This window comes from Camelus dromedarius, chromosome 3 (genome assembly GCF_036321535.1).
Source record: "Camelus dromedarius isolate mCamDro1 chromosome 3, mCamDro1.pat, whole genome shotgun sequence".
Lineage (NCBI taxonomy): Eukaryota > Metazoa > Chordata > Mammalia > Artiodactyla > Camelidae > Camelus > Camelus dromedarius.
The window spans coordinates 65,728,872-65,754,619 of NC_087438.1; the positions used below are offsets into that span (position 1 = coordinate 65,728,872).

A 25,748-nucleotide genomic window follows, 5' to 3' on the forward strand; every position below is an offset into this window, starting at 1 on the left:
ATAGCCCTGAAACCTAAAACCACCGCTGCTATAAAATAATATGTCTGCTATAGAATATGTAATATGCCTTGAATGAATTAATGAGAAAAATGAATGAACAAGTCAATGAATGAAATGTTTTGTTGCTACAGATCTGGTCTATGGACAGCTGTGTATCTGGTCACAGCCTACACATGGCTCTGCAGTCATCACACAGAATATCTCTGATGTAGACCCCACTAGAGTTCAAACTTGAATTATTATGTGCAAGTTAAGTTTTACACGTTTGGATGATGCTACTAAAAAACTGGACAAAAGATAAGGGTCGTGACATCGCTTCTGCATTTTCAAAGCACTCTCCCTATATCAAGCTAGACCATGGTGTAACCAGACTACACAGTGGAACTATTCCTAAAAAAGTTAACAGGCTCTCAACTTTTATCTAAATGCAACATATTTTTAAAATCACGTCAATTTGTTCTACAACTTAACTTTAAAAAACATTACAGAAAAAGCCACCACAACAAAATTACCCATACATCAAACTCCAAGTTTAAGACCAAGAGAAAAGTCAGCTTTTGTGGAAAACTTCTGTGGTCCATGGTTTTCTCTTAACTGACAATGAAAATAACTCATACTGTTTTCTCATTTTTCTTTGGCTGATGGAGAGCTGTGGTAAATCTGGGGTGCAACTGCAATAAATTATCCTCAACATAAATCACTCATACAATTACCACTTTCTGAACATCATGAGGCTTTTTGTTCTTTAACATTATTTTATACATGGACCTTATAATTTGCCCAAAGTTCCTTCTGAAAGTAGTTGGTACACACATAGGAAATCATGAACCTGAATAGGTCTTGTTTCCAGATCTGCCTCTTTCAAAATAACTAGGTGATCACTTCAGCCATCTATATAAAGATCACTGTTAACACCCTAAACAGGGAATAAATGTCTACAGTAGTTTTTTAAGCCCTAACATTTTTAGTGGCAGAGCTAAGACTTCTTAATGTGTGTGGGAAGAAGCAGTTTCCAGCAGTTTACGTGTAATGGATATTTGCTCATGCCCCAAACACCACACTGAACAAAACACACATCCAAGAAGAACATACATCCAAAAAGAACATTTACTAAGTGACAAAATCCATTGCTAACTCACTGGATCCTTAAAGTATTTTATCTATCTCATATTTACTAGATAATTTATTAGCTAATTGTCACTTAAGTTTAAAAAGAAAGCTTTTTATTTTTTTACCTCTTCAAGCCGTGCTCTCGTGGAGAATTGGTTTGTTGTTCCCACAACCATGGAGGCTATGGAACTCGAGCCAAGTTCAAACCTAGAAACAGAAATTGTCAGAATGCATCATGACATATCTGTTCATTCGACATGTATTTTTAAGCGCCTCCTGTATGTCATAGCAATTAACACAAAACTAGTTAGGGCATGAAAAAGATGTGATCCAATGGATTAAGGTCTAGTTGTAAATATAAGCACACCAGCCAGTGAACAGAAGATTAGGTACCCAAAAGACAATCACAGAAGTAGTAAGTGCTGCAGAGTTTGACAGAAGCAGATGTACCGAGCAGAAGTAGTGAACAGAAGACACGGCTGAACTGTGCAGAGGAAGGCTTCAAACAGGTCACCGGGTGCAGGAAGAGAGTATTCCTGATGGAATGAAAAACCTGACTATTCAGATGCATTAGTTAGTATTAAATTACAGTTTCATATTTTCTAAGGATATTTCAAGTACCTGTTACTCCTATCTTCAGTCAAAAAAAAAAAAAAAATCCCTGTAAGTTTCCACTGTTAGCCAGCTTCAGGAATTTTCCCAGTCATGGCACAGTTTTTGGCACTACTTACTTTTGTACAAGATTATTCCAATTTTCCCTCAGAAACTTCCAGGCCAATGGATATCCCACCGGGTTTCTGCCAATAGCTCTAAGAATATCTGGAAACTCTTGAGTTTTTATTACATCTCCCTTAAAACTTTGCTCTAGTAGCCTAGAATAATTAAGAGAAGAAATGTCAGCAATGAATAGGCCCTGAAAAAGTAATGAACAATTTTAGTAAAATAATACGTGAAAGGAAAAAGCCAACCTGCCAATAATGAAGACCAAAAAGATAATTAGGTATCAGAGCCCTCAGAAGCTCACTATAACTACATAATAAGAAAAACTAACATTAATACAATGTTTACAACACCCATTCCCATATCCTCTCATTTGCTCAGAAGAGTAGCTAAGACAGGTATCTCTCCTGTGTATTTCTAAATGTGTTATTTCAAAGATACACAAATATATACTCCTTTAAATATTTTTCCTAACACTCGCTGCTCCCTAGTTATTTACCATACTCGTTAAATGTGTGTCCTCTTGCATAAATGTTCCTAGCAAAAAAAAAAGGCAGTTCCTGGCCAAGACCAAAAATAAATGCCAGAAGGATCTGATCTCATTTAATTCCTCTTAGCTACATGAACATGAATGAATTACTCACCACTGAAGCTTTTCTTTATTTTGACTAATACAGAGAGCAAATTCAATTTGGTTTTTCTCGGTACTGGACAATGATGACTGATATTTACTATAAAGAAAGTCCCATCCTTCAGGGTTCTGGGCCCCCACAGCAAACACGGCCAAGGTCACATCATTGGGCAGGCTGTGGAAAAGAACACCCCAGGTGAGAGTCTGAGATGAAGGAAATGTGTCTGGATGCACAACAGTGGCCAATTATGAAATGATAAACTGGGCCCATGATCAGAGAAGCATGCTTGGAAATATAAACAGAAAAAACCTCTTTCCTTCAGTTACATTTTATGAAAGAGGCAAGAGAAAGTAACTGAAAAGAGATTTTAAGTAGCCTTCCCAAAAATATAATGTGAAATGCCACTTCTATAAATACCTACGTATCTAACGTACTTGAATGATGTCGGGTGACTCAATAGGTGGTCCCTTTTAAAGCCGAAAGAAAAAATTCAAACTAGACTCAAGATGCAGTCCATGAATAAAAGTCAGGAATCCAACAGGACCACTGTTTATAGTACTTCTTTAAATGGAAGCATATACAATTGTTAGTTAATATTTTCTGCATGGGATTTAAGCCCCAAAAGGACTTAAGTTATCAAGAATCAATTTCCAGACACAGGAAGATCCTACTTGGCTTAGATAGTGTTAGCAACTACCAAATAGCTTCCCCAACTCCCCTCCCTCCCCGTCAGGGACTCGAGAGGCCCTGCCTCTGTTCCTGTCCAGTACAGCTGTCTCAGTTCTGATACGGTTTTGTCTCCTTGGCTATAAAACAGCTATTATTATAATCCCATCCTAACCGTCTGGTTATTTGACTTTTGTGCAAAGAAATTCCTTTCTAGCATTTCTTAAAACAGAAAATTGAAAGAAAAATAGATAAATCTTTAAAACTATATATATTTTCCCAGAAGAGGCAGTGGGAGGGACTTGTCTATACCTGTTTTTTCTCCCCATGCACTGATGATGGAAAACAGAAAAGATACCCTTTACATAACAGTCTGGTTGTTCGGTAAAAACAGACCTCAAGTTTCCATTGGCTTCCTTCCATTCTTTGAAATAGGCTTCTGCCCTCTGCACGCAGGGCTGATACTTGCGCAGGCAGGCCAGGAGGAGCAGCTGACTCCGCAGCAGTCGCTCTGAGACGGAGCCCTCGTCCGTCCACGTCTGCTTATCAATGAGGTCCCTCAGTAGCCTGATGAGAAAGGCCTGCAGGAAAGCCACACGTGTCACCAGTACGGTCTCGGGTCATCTTGTGGTTTACATGATGTGGTTTACACCCCAGGTAATGGGGATTCTTTGTAAAGCTTAATCCAACTCTTATTTTCAAAACCTGGCAGTTCTGTTTACCTCATTATGAAAGAGGCCCAATGCAAGAATGATGAACGATTTCAGAATGTGCCTAGCCATCTTTTTTATAAATACATCCTTATCTACTCAAAATCAGGATGAACTGCCACTTTTTAAAACAAACTAAAAGAGACAGTTGATGTGACTTAATTTGGAGAGCAAATTATGTAACAAGAATTCATGACATTTTGCCAGAATAATTCTGTGCCTCTTCCTCAAGTACCCGAGTCCCAGAAAATCTTAATAGCCACCATCACAATACAGAACTAAAATGAAATTAAGGATTAGCCAAAGGAAGGGAGTAACAAATCCATGAAAATTAAGTACAGAACCTAACGGTGCCATGCCTAGTTTCAGTGCCAAAGTAAAACCAAAGTGTTTGCTCGTCAACCCAAATACTGAGGTAATTTTGATTTACTTTTCTTTAATATATATCAAGACATAAGTATATAATATACACAGTGGTAAGAACTCTTCTCTGCACCCACACAAAAGCAAACCAGTTATCTAACCATTCAATTTATTTCAGGCATTTACCTTGAATTGCGTTTCCACTTCATCCATATCTCTCTTCTCCATTAACTTATACATAGGTATCAGCTCATTCATACCTTGGAACACCGGCATAATTTCAGTTTCACGTTTCAAGTACAGGGTTAAATCCAAGGCTTTTTCAATTGATACCTTTCCAATGCTAGTCAAGAGATGCCAGGGTTAACAGTTTAAAAGGAAATCAACTATTTGTTTCAAAAGATATTTTAACAATCTCCTAGCAAAATATTCAATCAGATATAAACACTCTCTTATAAATAATGACCTTGAGATTACTATCTTTCCTGTCACAGACAACAGAACATCCAGTGTGTTTACATGGTGAAGGAACTTTCTCAAACAACAGAGCTAGGGTTAACTCGTGGCTAAGACGAGATGGAAGTATGTCAGCATCTGTCCCTCTGTGAAACATCGCACTGTGTGCTGAACTTCTAGAGTAAGATGGGGAATTTGATCAAAGAGCCTTCAGGACGACTCATCAGGGACCGCCTCTTAGTCCAAAGTATGAGTCCCAGGAGTCAACACATCCTCGTCTCCATTTCAAAAAGAAACTGAATGTAGACATAAACTCTTCACTCACTATACAGGGTTCGTATTAAAAGCCTTGGAGGTAGGGTATATGCTCATGTAAGTAAACACAAAGCCCCCTAAAATTTAAGCAGTAATAGGCTATGCAAGGGAATGTATTTAGGCAGGCAGGAACGGCTAGGTAAGCAACCCCTATCTTTATCCCCCATGGCTTTCTGTAACCTCGAGAGTCCCAGAAAAGGAAGAACTCAACCTTTCGAGTAGAGGGACATGGAGCATGAGAATTATGTGTTCCCTCTGACCTGGGTTATTCCCCTTAGACTTCAGTTCTGTAAATATTGAAGAAGTTTGAGTTTTAGGCTTGGGGGACATTTCCTGAAAACACATGTTATGGGGCAAAAAGGAGTGACACTCACAGGTCATCTGGTTAGGCCACATTCTATGAGCTGTATTCCATAAAGATGCTGTGAAGTTCAGGTATCGACTTTGGGTGGGGTGGGGGTGGAGCAGGGGCTATCCCTCATTTACCAAATGTAATGTAACGCCAAAAACTTCGGCATGGGCTACTTGGTCTTCTAAGAAGGCTTCCGGGCTGTTAGAGGCCCAGCAGGGGAGGAATCTGATCTGTTACAGCAGGGCCAGAAAAAGCTGCAGGACTAGGCATTAGGGACCAGGCAAGGGGCTTCTCCAGGATGCTGGTCTCCTATTGTTCTACACTTCCGCCTCAGTCTGATCTAAGCTGTTAATGAAAAAGATTACAATACAGGTTCCTTCTTTTACCTTATTCAGCAGACACAGACAAGAGGTTATGCAAAAGGCTAAAAGCAATTTTGAGCTGTTAGGAGAAAACACCCTTCAACTTACTAGCAATCGATCATTTTCATCTTGAGAAATCAAGGATTTGAATGGTAACAGCAGCTTTCAGAAATAAACCAAGGCTGTGAGAGCCTGTATTACCTGACAAGCTGAAATGCATTGTTAATGAGACTGGCCCGATCGTTACTGCTGATTGCCGTGTGTGTTCCTTTTAAAAGGCCAGTCAGAGAATCCCATCCATCATCCTCATAATGCACGATGTAATAGCCATTCATTCCCACATTAAATTTGATCCATTCCACCTCTTCTGGAAGGATGAGCACATCTAGAGCAAAGAAAATAAATCATAGCTCCATTCTCTCTCTCGACTGGTCTAATGTTTTCTGATCAGAGACTGGACGAGGAAACGAAAGGCAAGTTTAACACTGAACAATTTAAATACTGAAATGAGTTTCCTGTTGAACGCATTCCTCTCAGAAACTAGGCAACAGCATCCAAACAGACAAGAGCCAATACTAGTTTGAGACACCAATTTTGTGAGATTTATAAATCCACGAGAAGAATGCAGCCATGGTTCAAGCCATACATATGATATAACCCAGCAACGCTAACAAAGGAAGGGGGGTTTTCACAAGCACCACTCCTCCTTAGCATTACATGACTCAACCGCCTTAATCTCTATCTGGCAAGATGCTGGCCTTCTTTTTTGCAACCAGACAGTATTTTCAAACCTTTTATCTAAGATAAATAGCAAAAGAAACTTATTATCTAAATCCTACACATTTCTATAGTTCCTTCTTGAAACAAGCTAGTTATTTCCAAAATAAATTACCTGTTTTTGTCTTCAGCAAAAATCTTTGGACTGAGTCTGATTTGCTGGTAATGAATGTCAATGGAACATGCCACAGGTACCTAGAAGAGAGGACAGATTGTTCATTCACTGATTCAACTCAACAAGCAGTTATTAAATCACCTACCATGTGCTGGGCACTGGCTAGTTTAAGGAAGGATGGTACCAAATCTGCTATACTCAGGAGCTCAAAACATCCCCAGCCTGTTTTCCAGCTTTCTAGGAGTTGCCAGCTCTGGCACTGCTCATTCTTCTAGGACTCCTTGAATAGAGGTAAGACCCTGGGCTCCAGTGAGCCCTGACAGCCTTAGCAGTGATTGCCCGATGGGTCTCAGGGGGCCTAACTTTGACAATGTGACCACTAGTAATGGCACAAATCCGCAGAGCCTGTCTCCTCAGAACACAACACCCCTTCTGTGGAATTCCTGCCAAGGAAGCATAAGCTGAACCTGATCATGAAGAAACAGCAGAAAACCCAAATTAAAGGACAGTCTATAAAATAACTAGCCTGTGCTCTTCAACGATGCCAAAGAAACAAAGACTTAGGGACTGTTTCTGAAAAAAAGAACTAAAGATATGTATGTAACATGTAATACAATGTGATCCTATAGGAAATCCTGAACCAGACTTTTTTCTTTTGCTAAGAAATATTAGGACCATTAGGGAAAGTTGAAAAGGTTTATAGATTTGCTGATAGTATTATATCAAGCTCATTTCATTATTTTGATAAAGGTACTGTGCTTATGTAAATGAATGTTCTTATTTTTTTAGGAAATACCACACTGAAGTATTTCAGAGTTAAGAGGAATCATGTCTCCAACTTAACCTCAAACAGTTTTATACACACACACATATATATACATAGAGAGAAATAGACATAGATAGAGTGTATTTTTCAGAACTGTTTGATATTTTCGGTTATACAGAGTGGGATAAAGCAAATATGGTAAAGAGTGAACTCATATATCTGGGTAAAGAATATATGGGAATTCTCTGCACTCTTTTAATTTCTCCAGAAGTCTGAAATTATTTCAAAATAAAAAAATTTAAATACTGTCCATCCGAGGGCAAACAAGTTGCAGTGTTTCATTTCCAGGAATGTCCTCTATAGCGCTAAGCTGACAAACAGGCAGGATCTAACTCAGACTTCCAAAGGATAGAACTGAGTTTCTGGTAATTCCCAGAAATCACCTTAGCTCCAACCTGAAAATCAGGCACTAATGTAATTTAGTGGCAGTTACTAATGGCAGCTGATGTCAAGCCATTAACTGGAAATTACCATCATATCTAATTACAAACCACGTGAATGCTAAGATCATCATATCACCTTCACCCTTTTGGGAAGATAGTGGAATATAAGTCAGCTTCATAGGACACACAGATTTGGTTAAAATATTTTAGCAATAAAGGTAAGGGCACTATTTCCAAAACAAGGTTTCATCCTACAAGGCAGATGTTACATAGACAACGAAACGAGTTTCTCTCTGTGAAGGTTACCCAGTTTCCGGGGCATCATCCAGTCCCTTCACGTAGTGCTCCTGCTTCATGTGGACGTTCCTCCCTCTCACTGCGATGGTTATCAGGGGAAAGCCCTTCTGCAGTGTCCAGGTGTTCATCATGGTTTTCACATCAAGGCCCTCCTGTCGCCAGTGCTGGTTTATAAGAAAAAGGCAGGTGCGTGACTCACCTGCACCCAACTTTAAGAGAGAACCAAGCTTGCACGCGCAGAGCTGCTACTGGTTGACCACCTCCTCCACAGTTCTTCCTCGTCCCTTGCTGTGCTCCCAGCCCCTGCCCTGCTCCCTTCCCCCGCTGACTCCAGCAACTGGCACATCCATTAGAGCATCAATTGTTTACTTTTCACTCTCCTCCTGTACATGTGTATGTCTTGAGAACAGGTACCACACCTGGTTCTCCTGGGCAGACCTCGGGCTTGGCACCAGGTACAAAGCAGGCACGTGAATGAATGAAGGTAGAGAAGGGACGGAAAGTGGCCAGGTGTTCAACACCTACATAATGATGCTGGCTTTCAGACATGTAAGGTGAGGAAAACATGCTCCATCAAGAGCCTACACTTCCGCAGCAGGGGCATTGCTCAGTGGTAGTGTGCATGCTTAGAATGCAGAAGGTCCTGGGGTCAATCCCCAGTACCTCCGTCAAAATAAGTAATATTTAAAAGCTAATTAAAGGATAAAATACTCCAGAAGGCACATCTAGAAACTACTGACTAAAGTCATCTCTAAAAGTGAAAAAAAACCCAAGAAAATAAAAATACGTTGGATAAAATTCTGCTGCATCTCCAGAATCACCCTCAGCTGCCTGTGAAAATACTCCATAAGTCTAGATAAATAGACTGTTTTGTGATTCAGCTGCTATGAATTCTTTATAGCTTAGCAGTTAAAGGCATGAGTTAGATCTCAATTCAAATCCCCGCTCTACAACTCACTAATCACGTGCTTATGGATTTCATATTCCCATCTGTAAAAACAGGGATAACAGTACCCGTTGACAGGCTTAATGTGAAGAGTAGAGCAGAGAACACACATCAGTGCTTCATACGTGCCTGACACACAGCAAGTGCTCAACAAAGGAAGAGCTATGGAAATGATCGACACAGCGTGATGGACAGAGTCCTAGTCTACCAGAGAAACATGCCATAAATCCACTGCTTTACAGAGAGTCAAGCTGAAGAAATGAGTATCAGTGAGATGTGTTACCGAAGAGGTTACTCAACTCCCTTGGGCAGATAGTTTTTAAGAAAAATTGTAGAAGGCTGTCAGTCTGGTATGGTTTAAATGCAGTCTTATCTAGAGGGAGGACGATAAAATCAGGGACCTCAGACCCTTTGGTGGAGAGCTGTCCTTCAGAGAAAATGGAGTAAAAGAATGTGCTCGGGGGTAACACGGACAGATGTGAAAACTTACTGCAGATGAAGATGAATGTTCACCTCTAGAACAAAAGCCATCCATCCTTTGTGTACCATCTGTAGGGCAAATCTAAAAACCAAAAATAAACACATCACTTAATTCTGTAGAAAATGCTCGTGATTCTTCTCAGAGGAATTCACGCGCTCAGAACAAAAACAAAGTAAGATAATAAGCCCGTCCATCCCAAACGAAGAAATACACAGAAACATACTCACAGTCGCCATGCTATTCCACAGGTCCTCGTTTTTTGTGTTTTTATAGCTATACTTCTGCAGATACTTTACAATACCACTTTTAAATGCATCAGCACTAAGATAATCCCTGAGCATATTCAGAATACAAGCACCCTGAAAAGACAATAGAAGTGTTAGCTCTGGTTTGGTCGCCATCTAATCTACTGTCACACTATTTTGGAGTAACTCTTTAAAATGCAACCACAGTAACATTTTTAATGTCTGGCAACATGTGGAACCATTAGAGAAAGTGGGCTAAGCCTGGGCCTGTCCAGGCAGGAGCTGGACCATGATTGTTGAGGCCTTTGGTCCACTGGGACTGTTACTTTCTATCAGTAACCAAGCCTCCCCACGGGGCAAGTTCAACATCTGCCAGCTTCCATTACTCACAGGTGAGTGGACAATGGTAGACTCAACACTGGACCCCAAACTGCCATGTGGCTTTCCCACTGCCACGCTGGGGCAAGAGTGGGGCGGGGTGGAAGCGGAGGTGAGAACCACCACGTGAGGAAGGGTGGAGCCCAGGCCGCCTTGAGCACAAGGACCAGGAGGGCAAGAGGAGCAATGAGAAAGGGAGCAGGAGAACTAGATACTCTGCACCCGGGGTGAGAGATCTTCTGCCCTCCACTCCCATTCTTGTAGGTCATGGGCCACAAACTCAAATGCCTCCAGTGGACAGGTGACACAAATGAGGGAAGTAGTCCAAGGGTAAGAAAAACGTCCTTATATGTCCTTCATTTTCCCCTGCACTTTTTGTTTTACTGAAGCATAGTCAGTTTACAATGCTGAGTCAATTTCTGGTGTACAGCATAACAGTTCAGTCATACATATACATTCATATATTCATTTTCCTATTCTTTTTGATTATAGGTTACTATAAGATATTGAATATAGTTTCCTATGCTATACAGCATAAGCTTATTGTTTATCCATTTTATATATAGTAGTTAGTATCTGCAAATCTCAAACTCCCAATTTATCCCTCCACACTCCCTTTCCCCTTGGTAACCATAAGTTTGTTTTTTTATGTCTGTGATTCTGTTTCTGTTTTGTAAATAAGTTGTCATTTTTTAAAATTTCACATGTAAGTGATACCATATGGTGTATTTGTTTCTCTTTCTGACTTACTTCACTTAGAATGGCAATCTCCAGTTACATCCATGTTGCTGCAAATGGTATTATTTTATTCTTTTTTATGGCTGAGTAGTATTCCATTGTATAAATATACCACAATGTCTTTATCCAGTCATCTGTCCATGGACGTTTAGGTTGTTTACATGTCTTAGCTATTGTAAATAGTGCTTCTATAAACACTGAGGTGCATGTCTCTTTTCAAATCCCCTGCACTTTTTATACAACTTTCTAACCACCAAGGACTTTCTCACTTCCCCCTTCCTCCCTCCTTCTTTCTCAATATACCACCCTCTTTTAAGTCATCTTTTCCTAAGAAATCATGATTCCCTCTTGCTAGAAAGTCCTTCCTATTTTCTTTCATTCCTGAAAAGTCCCAATTCAACTTTAAAGATAAAACTCAAAATCTCTTTTTCTGGGAGAATTCCTTAGGTTCCTTCAAGGTAGAGGTAGTCTGTCTCTGGCTCTGGCTCTAGGGAATGGTAGGGTCACAGAGCTCTGTTTTTTTAAAAAATATTTTTCCATAGTAGCTGCACCAATTTACATTCCCAACACAGTGCATGAGGGTTCCCTTTGCTCCACATCCTTGCCAACACTTGCTATTTGTCTTTTGATGATAGCCACTCTAACAGGTGTGAGGTGATGTCTCATATTTTTATTTACATTTCTCCAATGATTAATGATGTTAATTAAGCACCTTACCATACAACTGTTGGCCACTGGTATGTTTTCAGAAAAGTTCCTATTCAGTTCTTCTGCTCGTTTTTAAAATCAGATTGGTGGGGTTTCTTTTCCCTTTGGTAATTGAGTTGTATGAACTCTTTATATATTGTGCCTTGTCAGATATATGATTTGCAAATAAGTTCTCCCTTTCAGTAAGTTACCTTTTCATTTTACTGTTTCTTTTGTTGTGCAGAAATTTTTTAGTTTGATGTAGTTCCACTGGCTAATTTTCGCTTTTGTTGTCTATCTACATTCTTCTGTTTCTGGTGTCAACTACAAAAAATCATTGCCAAGGACCTTTTTCCCTATGTTTTACTTCTAGGAATTTTACAGTCTCCAATCTCACCTTTAAGTTTTTAAGCCATTTTGAGTTAGTTTTGTGAGTGATGTAAGACAGTGGTAGTTTCATTCTTTTGTGTGTGCTGTTGAGAAAACTAAATGCCCATTTATTTAATAGACTGTTCCCCATTGTACATTATTGATTGCTTTGTCATCAATTAACCATATATGTGTGGGTTTATTTCTGAGCTCTGTTCTGTTCCATTGACCTATGTGTCTGTGTATATGTCTGTTTTATGTCTGTTTTTAAACTCCCCAGCACTATTGACGGAAACATCCAAAGAAGAAATACTTCTGTTTGCTACACATAAAACAACAGCCAAGCCTAATGATAAATGACACATTCTCTGCCTTGGTGAAGACAACAGAAACAACTGGGAATGGAAGGGACAGTCAAAAAACAGGACCCTGATCTCATAAAAGAGCCATGACTTAGCTCTAGTCTACACTGCCTGGGGAAATATAAGCTCTGTATGACCACAATCCTTTTTTCCTCCAAGAGAAGCTAGAAATCTGGATTTGCATATAAAATCTCCCAATTATTAAATATTGGCAACAAGTCCCAATTCTTTTATTAAACACATTGGACAGGACAGTACTGTGCAGTTCAACAGTACAAACCATTTCTGAAGACACCAAAAGCTAAGGTACATAAGGGCAGAAATTTCTGCCTGGTACAAAAGTTGATGCTCAATTAATACCTATTTATTGAATGATAAAAAAAATCTCTGTAGACCACAAATTTTCAACTTCTGACAGTAAATGAAGAACTGACCACAATGTCATCTTTGGGATTTTAAGCCGAACTTCAGGTGAGGTCTAAAACAATTAACTCTGGCCAGCATGGGTCAGGAGATGGCATTCAATCTGGGTTGCTCCTTATAGAGAAAAAGACCCCCACAACGCTGTCTATAACCTCTCCACTGCACTATTTAACTTTAGTGTCCAAACTGTACCCTTACAATCCATTTTTACCTTTTCATATGAAACGTCATCAAACATCTCCCGAATCTGAGCAGGATTCTCCACAGGTGTGGACACAGGGTGTGAGGAATTTAATGCATCTACCTCCATCACATCAAAACACTTACCAAGGAAATAATCCTCCTATTGAGACATAAAAAAAAACCCAGCATCACCAAGATTTACATTTAGATGAAAAATACAAAATGAAGAAGGTACGACTTGTGGTAATAGGTTTATATTTCAAATTTCTGGCCCCACCTATCTTGTATTAATAGTTTACAAAATAAAATAGAATTACTCTCTTATAAAGAACAGCCAAGAAACAATAATTTTAGATCAATACTTAAAATTTTTTTCTTAAATACTTATCACCTTAGAATAAAGAAAATTTCCTATTAACAACAAAACCATTATGCCTACAGCCGAACAGTGCCAAAACAAGAAACTAAAAATATATAGTGATTTCAAAGAAATTTAGCTTTAAAACCACGTAGTGAAAGAAAAAAAATAATAACAAATCCCTGCAATGATCTGATTAGGGCATATTACCCCAAAGAATAATATGCATAATCATTTTTATTAAGAACATGTATAAACATAAAAATATTTATGATCCATTGCAGTGTAATAATTATATATACATTATAACTACATATAAATTATGTGCACAGGAAGACAAAAATGGGAAATGAGTATGTACAAATGGATATTTTAATAAGATAAAGGATTTTTTGCATGTAAAGTTTCTTTTTAATTTTACTGCATGTGATTTTTCACAAGTTAAATGATTTTTAAAATAAACATATAGAGGTTCCAAAGCATTAAGTTTGTGATCCATAAGCCTCAGTTCTTATACAATCAGATGTGCAGTTATCTTAAACATAACTCATCTGAACTGGCAAGTAGGATCCTATTGAAATAATAGCAATCTGTACCTAATACTTCTCCAGTCAGCACCCTGCCAGTTGGGGATGTGAGATGGAACAGACAGGCTGTCATTATTTCTATTTCTTTGATACTAAGGGAGGACAAAATTTAATACTGACTTCATAACAATCATAGACTTGGAAATAAGCAATGGAGTTTGGAAATAAGCCTTTGTGATGTATCTTTAAAGTTCACAAGCATTTTGGGAACCTGATTCATATTTAAACTCCCAGGGAGGTTATCAATCTTAAGAATTTTATAATCAAACATCAACAGATTTTTCCCTACATTAAACAACACCACAGATGAACCTAAAATGTAAAAAAATTAGTAAATATTTCTTACAACTTTCAGTTCTGGATGAGTCACACTGACAGAAACGAACTCCATAAACTTGGCAAATCCCTCATTTAGCCAAAGATCATTCCACCATTCCATAGTGACAAGGTTCCCGAACCACTGAAAGAAAAACCTTACTCAGATTATTCACACATTTCTATGGAAACTAGATTATCTACACAGACATAAACATAAGACATTTATAAAGAAATGTATTTTATATGTGTAATGTTAGTATATGAATGTTATTTATACAACCAATATTTTTCAAAACAAAAAGAAAAACCTTTCAGTATGCATTATAAAACATAGTACCTCATGCTTTTAAGAAATCATTTTTCCTCTGGGAAAAAACAGTGTAAAAATCAATACTGCAGAAAAGCAATATAGATTTAGTTTATACTTTTTTTGAAAGTGTGACTGAGCTTATATACCTGGTGGGCAAGTTCATGGGACACCGTCATCGTGATGCCAAGCTTACTTGATGCAGAAGACTTCTCAGCATCAAACAGTAATGATGATTCCCTGTATGTTGTCAGTCCCCAGTTTTCCATAGCACCAAACTGAAAGTCAGGAATAGCAGCAAGATCTTGGGAAGGAAACAAAAATATACCACCAATATTAAGCTACGCATTGCCCAAACACACTTTCAGAATAGGTGTAGGGATCAAAGAAAAGCTAAGTTTAGCCCACATAGAATCATGGATTCCAGACTGGAAGACTCTTTCACAATGCAGAGAAAGGGCTCAGTGACTCAGAGTTACTTTGCTGCTGTGTGACAAAGTCAGGCTTGGGTCTCACACCTCTGACTCCCATTTCGAACTCTCTTACAAGGTGAATGGGGACTGAACAATTTTAACAATTGCCTCAATAATCCACTGGCCTTTGAATGCCCAAAATTCCCATACACCTCAAAACTCAAACCCACAATAGTTTTAAGGGCTCATTTAAGTAAGGAAATGCAGGTTTTCTTATACTATGTCAATGAACTTATTCAAAACATTTACTGAGGACTCTATGTTCCTAACAAATGTGTGCCAGTAATGAAAAATATGCAGCCTCAGTCCTTTGCTATCTGCCCATTAATATAGTTGTGTTCATCTTTAAAGTCAGAAGGTAAAAGTATCCCCACGCCGTGTGGCTCTGGAACTGTATCATGATCTGCTTCTACTATTGTTACAATTTACTGTAGAGATCACGGGTGAGAAGGATCAACACGACGGCTAACATCTGCCAGGGTTTTTACGACTTGAGGCGCTGCTGAGCTGACTCGAGATGCCAGTTAGGAGGATGTTATCTGCTGGGGTTATCAAATGCCCAATTTGTAACATCTGTGCGAAATCTCTACCTTGTTTGGGTAAGGGATATGGAATGCTGAAATAATCCTCATAAAATTCTAGAAGAGTCACTGCAGCATCCAGTGCATAATCTGCCTGATTTATTTTGTCTGGAACAGCATACACGGAAACCTGAAGAGAAACACACAAGAAAGTTACCCAAATGCCATAGTGGCTCCTCTAGAAGACTGGCATTAACAGTTTCATATTGTGGGATACAGTTGCCAATATTAAAGAAGACAATTGTATTAATGCTGACTGTTGCCAATTAATTCCCCTTCTGAAAACCACAACAAATGCTGGATAACAAATGCACAAATGTCTTTTTAAATGTTTACATGAGGTAGTGAAAGAGTAAAGAAGACTTAGTTGCTAAAAGTAAAATGACAGTAGGGCCCCGAGAAGTCAACAGAGCACCACAGCCGGCTTTTGCCCTAAGAACAGTAGCCCAGTATCGACGGCCTTGAGCTTAGGTTTTCACAGTGTTGAAGAACTCAGGGGATTCAAAACGAAGTCCAGAGCCTGCCTAAGGTGGGAAGCCTAATAGGAGATGTACTGCTGCATAAAGCTGGACCCCAAAAGACCAAGCCCTTCCAGTAAGGGTAAAATCAAAATAATCACCCTCTTCCTCAAGGAGACTGCAAGGAAAAGAATGCCTTATTCAAACCGTGGTACTGTATAGGGAAGAATGGGAGAATCTCCTCACAGAATCTGTGGCCAAAGGCAAACCTTCAAGCCATTTAGCAGCTGAACTCACAATAACCAGGCGGTCCAAAAGTCTGAAGCCAATAATCCCAAGGCTGGTAAATGCTTCCAGTCACCTGACAGGAACAAATACAAATTCTCTCTAGAAGAATCTACCTTCAACTCAGGTAATAAATGTTTATAGACACAATTAACCCTTCAACTCAGGTAATAAGTTTACAGATACAATTCACAACATACACAAAGGAATAAGACATCATGAGCAAGAGCCAGCAGAAACAACAAACTACAGAACCAGATACACAAAGACTTCAAATATAAAATGTGTGTTTAATATGTTTAAAGAAATAAAAGGACTAAAAACACCGGTACATAAAAGAGATCTGGGGATCCAATTCCAATGTGGGTGTATGTGGGGATTTCCTCACATCATCAAGCTGTTCTCCCACACCAGCTGGGTATTCTACAATTCAATTTGATTCTGACACTACCTGGAGATAGCATCATATTCCACTGGTTAAGGATTCAGTCCTACAAGGCTGTTCCCTACCCCTACTTCAGACACCAATCACAAGTCCAGGTTATCACTTGTGCTTCTGACTTAGCAGCCATCAATTAGAGGTTACAAAGACCCTCTCCTTGGGCTTGATTAGTTTACTAGAATGGCTCACAGAACTCAGGGCAACATTTTACTTACTAGCTTAAAAACAAGTTTAACTCAGGAACAGCCACACAGAGGAGATGCATTAGGACAAGGTACAGGGGCAGGGTGCCGAGCTTCCATGCCCTCTCCTACCAAGCTGCTCTTCCAGCAACTCCACTGGTTCGCCAACCCAGAAGCTCACAGAATAGAGGCATCATTACACAGGCTATTTGATTAAATAATTGACCATTGGTAACTGAACTCAATCTCCAGCTGGAGGTCACAGGGGTGGGACTAAAAGTCCCAACCCTCCAATCACATGGTTGGTTCCCTATCAACCAGCCCCCACCTTTAGGTTACCTAGGAGTTTTCCAACTGTCGTTCATTAACATAACAAAAGACACCTTCATAGCTCTCCACACTTAGGAAATTCTAAGAATTTTAGGAGCTCTGTGCCAGAATCAGGGATGAAGACCAAATATATATTCTTATTATAAAACACAGGATCACAGTATGGAAGACACATAAAAGTAACCATTCATGAAGGATTCACAAAAGTAAGCAAATCAACAGTTGGGTGTTTCTGCTGATATTTTCACTGCTGAACTGAGACTGCTCCCTACATCCAAGTCTCAAGCAACAGTTTCAAATCCCCAGGTAAGCAGAGGCATCACCAGAAGGATAAAACAACCTCAGTCCTATAGAAAGAAGGCAATTCAGTGGAGAAACCCTAACTAACTATTCAGGCCTCGGTGACTTATTCTGCTGGTGCACAAATAAATGAGGTATTACCAAATAAAGTGACCTGCCCCTCCTCTCCAAAAACCTTATTTACATTCAGATCCACAGCATACAGATATGTAGGTTGTTCGCTACGCCATGCTACCCAGACATGTGACAAGTGCTCCTTGAAACTATCTTTTCCTCTAATCCTCCAGCATTCCCTGGCCCAAATACCTTCCCCAAAGCCATTTAACACTCCAAGCCAACTGCTCTGTCTTACTTCCTTTCCGGGGCTAGAAATCCCCTGTTCAGATAGGCAGTGACATTCACTTCCAAACTGCAGAAAGTTACATAGACAGAAGCAACCTTAGAAACCACTGTCGGATCCAGTTCAACTTACACATTTTAAAGAAGTAGAAGCTAACTTCCAAAGGAAGCAGGGCCAAAGGGAGCAGAAAGCCAGTTAGTGGTGGAGCAGGACCATGACCCAGGCCAGACCAAGCCTCACCACGCTTTTGTCATTAGAGCCCCATGGTAAATATGAGCATCTGTGACAAAAGGATGACAACCAACCGGTTTGCCCAAGACTGAGGGGGTTTGCAGGATGTGGAATTTCGAATTTTAGAACCAGGACAGTCCCAGGCAGACCAGGACAAGCTGGTCACTCTGTGTGACAATCACAGTTTCACCTTGACTCCACTCTTGGTCATCTTGCTGACAGACTTAAAATCTGAGACAATGAAGGCCACCAGGTAGGTGCTCATCTTCACAGTGACATCAAAATGGTCTTCTATGAGTCCTTCAGCAATAGTCACAGATTTAACCTAAAATCAGAATAAGGAAAATCACCGAAGAATCCAATTACCCAAGATATTAAAAATATTTTATAAAGGGAAATTTCCTAACTCTCAGACATTTTGAAAGTACATGGCACAACATTTGTATGATTATTTAAAATTTTCCCTTTCTAATATATGGTTGTAATTAAGGTCAAATCATTCTAGAAACACTGTGCTGGAGGTTGGTTTGTGTCTCTGGGTCTCTCCATTTGAAGATACTGCCTCCCTGGTCAGTGCAGGGAAGAGACACTATACTCTTCTGGACTCTGGGTTTGCCTGTTCCACCCTAAGTCTCATCCACAGCAAACTTCTCTGAACAAAGAACACGTGTGCTTCAGGAGATGGTAATAAGCATCAGTGGTGAAATGACAGCCTGGCTGATGTTTTCTCTAAGCTGCCAGAATCACAGGATACTGGCACTTACTGAGTAGTTTCCTTCATTTGGCAAGATCATCTTCTCACCACTTTCAAAAATCAGAGGGAACACTGTCCACATCTACTTTGGAACTGGAGCTAATGACTTATTTAAAGGGCATGGAGGTTATCTGTCATACTTATCTTTACTACCATAATATTCTTAAAAGATTCCTTTTTTTCCCCTTTTTCCATCTGCCCAACCTCATGCCATAGTTACAAATTATATAGTTAATACTGGTATATTGTATATACAAATTACAGAAATATGGCCTTACTTGACAAAGCGCTCTCTTTAAAATCCTTATAAAAGATCACATGAATAAATGAAAGCAAAAATGCTTCGGAAGGGTCCTCTCTCTTAAACCTGACCTGAATTCCTTACACAGTTCCCCTCCCATCGACAGTGATGGCCTGCAGTGTCACTCTTACCACAATTTTGCATGTTTTTAGGGACAATTTTTTTTGTATAACTGCAATTAAATTGTTGCTTGAAACAAAAGCATAGGTTGTAAATGAAAAAAGAAAAGTTGGCTATTTGTCAGGCAGTAAAACAAACAAAACAGATAACCTGAATGTTAACTGTCAACAGAGAAATGCCTGCGAATCAATGGATTTTTCTTGTGAGTAGATACACGAGAGTTTAGACTCACCAATGGCATATTGGAGATGGCGAGGTGTCTTGGTTCCCTTCTGATCTTCACTGAAAAACTCGCTTTGAAAGCAGGTTCATCAAAGCAGGGAAAGGCCATTCTGGCTGCAGTAGGTTCAAATTGTGTTGATGCAAGTATCCTAAAATTATGGCAAGGGAAATAAAAATACAGCATGAAGCACCAGGGACTGCTGTAATATAGGTGTGGTTCATTTTTTAATTCCTAAAGTTACCATAAGCTTGATCAATCGCACTACCAAAAAAAAAATCTTTTATATGAAGAAAGCTATCATAAACTAAAAGACAAATAAAAAATAGGGAAAACTGATTGAAAGGTATTTGACAAAGGGTTAATAGCCTAAACAGATAATGAGCTCTTAAAAATGAGTAAGAATGTACCCAGCAGCCAAGTGGAACAGCAGACACAGATCATTAATAGGCGACTCACAAAAGAACCTACAAATGGTCAATAAACATATCCAAGGCTGTTCAACTGCCTTAATAATCAATGTAATGTAAATTAACAGGGAATAGCTGTTGGCTTTTTGGCTCTAAAATGATTGCCAATACACTGCATTAGAGGTGAGGAATATGGCAAGGGATATCAAAAGTTTGTGGACCCTTTGACTTCACAAATTTACTTCTAAGCATTTATTCTAAAGCAATGATCAACAAAGATGTCTGTGAAAATGTTGCTGATGCTGAAAAGTTGGAAACAAACTCATCTCCATCCATGGGGGATCAGTCAAATAAACCAACGTACAAACACATTTTAATAAAGTCATTAAAATGATGTACAGCCATAGTCATCCGTGTAAAACATTTCCTCAACATTTAAAAAAAACTCCCTTGTTCCCTTGTGACACAAAATATAACATAGCTCCATTTACATAAAATAATGTATAGGCCTCTACCAAGAGAAGTCTAGAAGAATGTTCCCCTAAAACAGAAGGAGTAGTTATTTCTAGGGGCTTTAATGAGGATATATTTTACTTTTTAAAAAATTCTTTTTGGTAGTATCTGATTCTTTTTACCTCAAAAAATAATGTGAAATCAAAAAATAAGTTAGTATAATCTACTAACAAATAAAATCTGATTTTAAAATTAAGTGTAAAATCTTCCAATATAAATTATCTTCTTAAAAACAGAACTAAAAGTAGACTTACTATATGATCCAGCAATCCCACTCCTGGGTATATATCTGGAGGGACCTCTAATTCAAAAAGATACGTGCACCCTAAGATTCATAGCAGCACTATATACAATAGCCAAGACATGGAAGCAACCTAAACATCCATCGACTGATGATTGGATAAAAAAGTTTGGTATATTTATACAATGGAATACTACTCAGCCATAATAAAGAGTAAAATAATACCATTTGCAGCAACATGGATGGACCCAGAGATCATCATTCTAAGTAAAGTAAGCCAGAAAGAGAAAGAAAAATACCATATGACATCACTCATATATGGAATCTAGAAAAAAAAAGGACACTATGAACTCATCTACAAAACAGAAACAGACTCTAAGACACAGTAAACAAGTTTATGGTTACTGAGGAAAAGGGGGTGGGAAGGGATAAATTTGGGAGTTTGAAATTTGCAAATATTAGCTACTACATATAAAAATAGATATAAAAATAAGTTTCTTCTGTATAGCACAGGGAACTATATTATCCTGTAATAACCTTTAATGAAAAAGAAAATGAAAATGAATATATGTATGTATATGCATGACTGGGACTTTGTGCTGTACACTAAAAATTGACACATGTAACTGTACTTCAATTTAAAAAAATCTTGTGGTAACTTATGGTGAAAAGGAATGTGAAAACAAATATATGTATGCCCATGTATGACTGGAACATTGTGCTGAGTGCCAGAAATTGACACAACACTGTAAACTGACTATACTTCAATTAAAAAAAAAATCTATATATAGATATATATATACATACATACACACACACAAACAGAACTAAAGCAAGGCAGGAGAGGATCCTGAAAAAACTTAACTGAGACAAAAATACTTCCTCTAATAGGCTGTTATGGATTGAACAGTGTCCTCCAAAAAGATATACTGAAGTCTTAATACCTAATACCTGTGTGACTTTATTCATAAATAGCGTCTTACTGATGTAATCAGTTCAAGTCAGGCTTTCAGGTTGGGCTCCAATCCAATATAACTGATGTCCTTATTTATAAGAGAAGGGAAATTTGGAGAATGGCCATGTGACAACAGAGGCAGAGACCAAACTGATGTTGCTGCAAACCAAGGAGTGTCAAGGACTGATGGCCACCACAAGCCAGGAAGAGACAAGGAAGGACTCCACTCACTTAGAACGTAGGCCTGCTGACACCTTAATTTTGGACTTCTCTGGAACTGTGAGAGAATTCAATTTCTATTGTTTTAAGCCAGTTTATGGTACTTCGTTAGAGCAGCCCCAGGAAACACAGGTCAAGAGAACTAAAAATGTTTACCATATTGCAGAAATCTAAATAAACAAATAGGTATTTATTCTGATAGAGCTGGAGGAAAGAAAACTGGTTAAAACAGAATGAAAAATGAGATTCTAGAAAACAAAGGAAAAAAGGACCATAAGCCATTTTTAACTCTACAAAGAGATACAAAGGTAAAAACAAAGAAAGAACTCAACAATCAAGGGAATTTTAAAAGACAATCCACCTGAAATAATCAATTTAGTGTGGGAAGCACTTAAACTTTAAAAGAAAAAGAGAAAAAAATAATACCTCACTTTCCCTTCCTTGGTCCTGTAGGTGCTTTTGTAAAACCCATGGAAACTCTCAGAAAGACTGCTGGCATAGGCAATGACAACGGTGTACGGGACTCCAACACCCAGCGGCTCGGGAGCCAGGAGCGCGATTTGCTCTTGAGGTGGATATTCCAGGACTCTCAGTGGCAATTCAGACTGCCCCTCTGCAGCTCCCCTCCTCAGGGTGGCCTGCGATATGCGCAGGCGGTGACTATGCAGGATGATGGTACTGGTGGGCTTGCTGGCTGTGATTTCTATTTCCGTGGTTCCCTCGAAAGTCAGAGTGGTGAGATTTGCGTGGATCATGAGATCGTAATGAACTGGGATGATGTGCTCAGGAAGTCGCATTTTATTCCAAGGAAATGGAGCCCCATCACTAGCTTTGGGAGCTGAAGTTTCACTGCTCTGACACCAGGATGGATTTGACACAGTTAAGAGAAGCAACAGCGACATGGTTGCCAGTGGCCACTTGATGGACTGAGCTATCATCTTGCTCAAACTACCTAGCGACAAATGTATAAAAGAAAAAAAAATGAGTCACTTAAAGATTATCAAGACAGCATAATTTCAGAACATATCCATCCAGAATTAACAGATACAGAGATCAACTTAACAAAAGCACTAGGTAAAATTACCTTCCCTATGTTACTGATTCATAGAAGAGAGAAGCTTATGGTCGGCAACAACCATTAACACCTAGTAAAAAGCATCATTCGGCTTTCAAAATTTGTATTAATTCTATCAGTCAGGGTTCTCTACTGAAAGCAAGAACAAGCTCTGGCAGAGAATCCTGAGTGGCTCACTAAATGGGTCACACAGTTGTCAGGTCATCTGAGAAACCAGGCTCAATGACAGGCAAAGATTGGTAGCCAAAACCACATCAGAGAAATAGCTGCTCAGGTGATGAATCCCTGCCCTCACTGGACCTCAGAGGAAGCCACTCGACTGCCTGGAGATCAGATGCTGACACCCCGGCCACGACCACTAAAGCGAGGTCTCCACTGGCCCTGCAACTTTATTGTTTCAGCAGAAGTGAGGCATCCACATCACCGGGACGGAGGTAGAGAAAGCAAGAATCTGGACTTCACAGCTTCTGCAGTGAGACAGACCTTGCTTCCCACTAAGTTTACAAAGCAGAGAGTTCCTAAAACACAGGAAGCACAGGAAGAAAGCAGAGATGTTGAGCAGCAAGGCAGGGGAGGGGGAAGTATTCGGAACAGTAACCCTTAACAACATTGGCATCTTTGTCAAAAGCTGATTTAATATTTATTTAGACAGGAATGACTTAAAGAGTTTATGGTGACTTTCATGATAGTTTGTGACAATCATCTCTATCACCTGGAGTCTCTCTTACAATGTATCCAACAAATATGTGTTGCATGCCTGCTATATACAAGCCTGTAGTTTCACTGCTCTGACACCAGGATGGAGTTGACACAGTCCTCAGTACTGTGTGGGATGTAAGAATACACAAGACACACATCTCAAAATCAAGAACCTTAAAATCCAGAGGGCAGAAAACATTTATACAAAGAATAAAACATAACAGAGAAAGTGTAAACTGCTTTAAGAATAATAATAAAAGAGAGTGCTGGGAGAGCATGGAATGGTATTGTCAAAGGGAGATGGTGACTCTGACTGCAGAGTGATGCTGAGATGTCCTCATGCAAGACCAGCATTTGAGCATTGTTGGAAAGACAGGTCAGATTTGGAAATGAACAGAGGGCATCAAAAGCACTGCAGGTGGAACAAGCCAGAGCAGGAGCTACAGCACAAAAGGAGAACATATAGGGCTGTTCAGGCAATTGATGTGGATAGATAGGAACCCCAGGAGAATCTTGGAGAATGATTATTCACAAGGCAAGGAGGGGAGTGATTGCAAGATCGTACTCAAAGCATGATGGGAGTCATGCTACAGACCATATTTTGCACTTTATTTTAAAGGCTATGGGACACAAAAGGAATGTTAATTTTAAGGGATTTGGCCATCCATGCCCAGAGAACCAAGCATACTTCCTTCTCTCTCTGAGACAAAGCTGCCTCTCTTATATTGATTTGCCAGGAGTGGCCCATTAGGTGAACTCAGGTAATTAAAATGATGGTGGTACACTAGATTCTCCTTTCATGTTTCTCAACTTTGGCTGCATATTAATGTCATCTAGGAACATTTTTAAATGACTAATGCCTGGATCCCTAGGTAAAACAATTAAATTGGAACCTATGGTGATGAAGTCAAAGCATCAGAATCTTTTTCACTTTCCAGAAGTTCTATTGAAGAGCCAGACTGAGGAATGTTCTGAGATAATGCTTGCCAAACCATGGTCATATCCCTTGATCCCTATGTGGGGCACACTACTTCCTGGTAATAACTGATGTGCACTTCCCACCCCTCATTCTCCATCCTGCTCCCTTCCCAAACTCACAGCTACAGGTACTATGGCAGTAGCTTAGTGGGGTGGCCTGCACCCCAAGACAGTAGAGAGCACAGTGAAGGTGGCAGGTTCAAATATGTGACGACACTGGGAGTCCCCAAGTGTTCTCCAACAGCCCAAGAGGAGATCTAAAATTTCCAACTGGTTCAGAGTTGGCAGCAAGGCCCACGGGCTGCTGAAGGGGTTGGTGGTGGTACCTCACTGGGAGGCTTTGCAGTGTTGAGTCCAAGGGAGGAGAAGACCTAAGAGAACACAGTTATGTCTCACGGAGAATGCAGTGCCAGAAAACTAAAATGGAACATGTGATACAGACAGTATAAATGTTGGAATATGTATATATATATATGTAATTATATAATTACAATATTAAATATAATATATACCTGTATAATTATAGCTGTATTAATAATATATATGTCAGGTTCACAATCAGAAGAGAAAACCTGGCTTTGAGTTCTTGCTCTGCCCCCTACCATGACCTTGGGCAGGTTATTTAATCCCAGTTTCATGTTCTTCATATGTAAAATGAGAATAATGCCTCTATCACAGGATTGTTGTGAAGATTAAACACACTAAAATATTTCCACTCACCCACTCCACAGATATTTATTGAGGGCCTATGATGTGTGGAGGGTTTTGCTAAGCAATGCAAGACAGCACAGGTCCCTGACCTCAAAGAGCATATAGTGAGGGTGAGGTGATTTTTAACAAATTTACAAAAGTGTATATGTGTGTGTGTGTGTGTGTGTGTGTATACACACACACACACACAGACACACAGTTACCAACCGTGACTAGCTATGAAGAAAAAAAGCAACACACATAGTAAAAGAGAGTAACAGGGCAGACTGGAGCTGTCTGAGATTTTTAACTGAGATATAAAGGACAAATTCAAGTTAGTTAAGGAAAGAGAGACATTCCAGACAGGGGGCAGCGGGCACATCTCCCAGCTCAGGGGCAGTAGAGAGTTCTGGTCATTTATCAGGCCAGTGACCCTGAAGCACAGCACACAGCACAAAGATGCACCTGGAGAGGTGGGCGGGAGC

The 25,748-nt window shown here is 39.4% G+C and overlaps 2 protein-coding genes across 6 annotated transcripts in view; one reads left to right on the forward strand and one right to left on the reverse strand.

The window, feature by feature from the left end:
• CAST (calpastatin) overlaps positions 1-9,109 on the forward strand; it is a 119,352-nt gene extending 110,243 nt beyond the window's left edge. The window contains exon 32 of the mRNA XM_064482572.1: positions 9,087-9,109. The gene's annotated coding sequence lies outside the window, so the exon portion shown is untranslated. The remainder of the gene's footprint in view (positions 1-9,086) is intronic.
• The window catches only part of ERAP1 (endoplasmic reticulum aminopeptidase 1), a 33,671-nt gene that overhangs the window by 4,050 nt on the left and 3,873 nt on the right, over positions 1-25,748 (reverse strand). For 3 of the 5 annotated variants that reach the window (XM_010993968.3, XM_031448624.2, XM_010993967.3), the window contains 17 exons: positions 22,248-22,773; positions 19,496-19,634; positions 18,279-18,413; positions 15,530-15,650; positions 14,616-14,770; positions 14,188-14,301; positions 12,925-13,056; positions 9,739-9,870; positions 9,521-9,592; positions 8,094-8,248; positions 6,579-6,658; positions 5,888-6,071; positions 4,388-4,544; positions 3,525-3,709; positions 2,475-2,636; positions 1,842-1,982; positions 1,236-1,317 (listed from right to left, as the gene is read on the reverse strand). In XM_010993968.3, coding sequence (XP_010992270.2) covers positions 1,236-1,317; positions 1,842-1,982; positions 2,475-2,636; positions 3,525-3,709; positions 4,388-4,544; positions 5,888-6,071; positions 6,579-6,658; positions 8,094-8,248; positions 9,521-9,592; positions 9,739-9,870; positions 12,925-13,056; positions 14,188-14,301; positions 14,616-14,770; positions 15,530-15,650; positions 18,279-18,413; positions 19,496-19,634; positions 22,248-22,759 — 2,658 coding nt within the window. In that variant the 5' untranslated portion in view covers positions 22,760-22,773. The remainder of the gene's footprint in view (positions 1-1,235; positions 1,318-1,841; positions 1,983-2,474; positions 2,637-3,524; positions 3,710-4,387; positions 4,545-5,887; positions 6,072-6,578; positions 6,659-8,093; positions 8,249-9,520; positions 9,593-9,738; positions 9,871-12,924; positions 13,057-14,187; positions 14,302-14,615; positions 14,771-15,529; positions 15,651-18,278; positions 18,414-19,495; positions 19,635-22,247; positions 22,774-25,748) is intronic. The other 2 variants (XM_031448643.2, XM_010993969.3) reach the window with 1 other exon arrangement.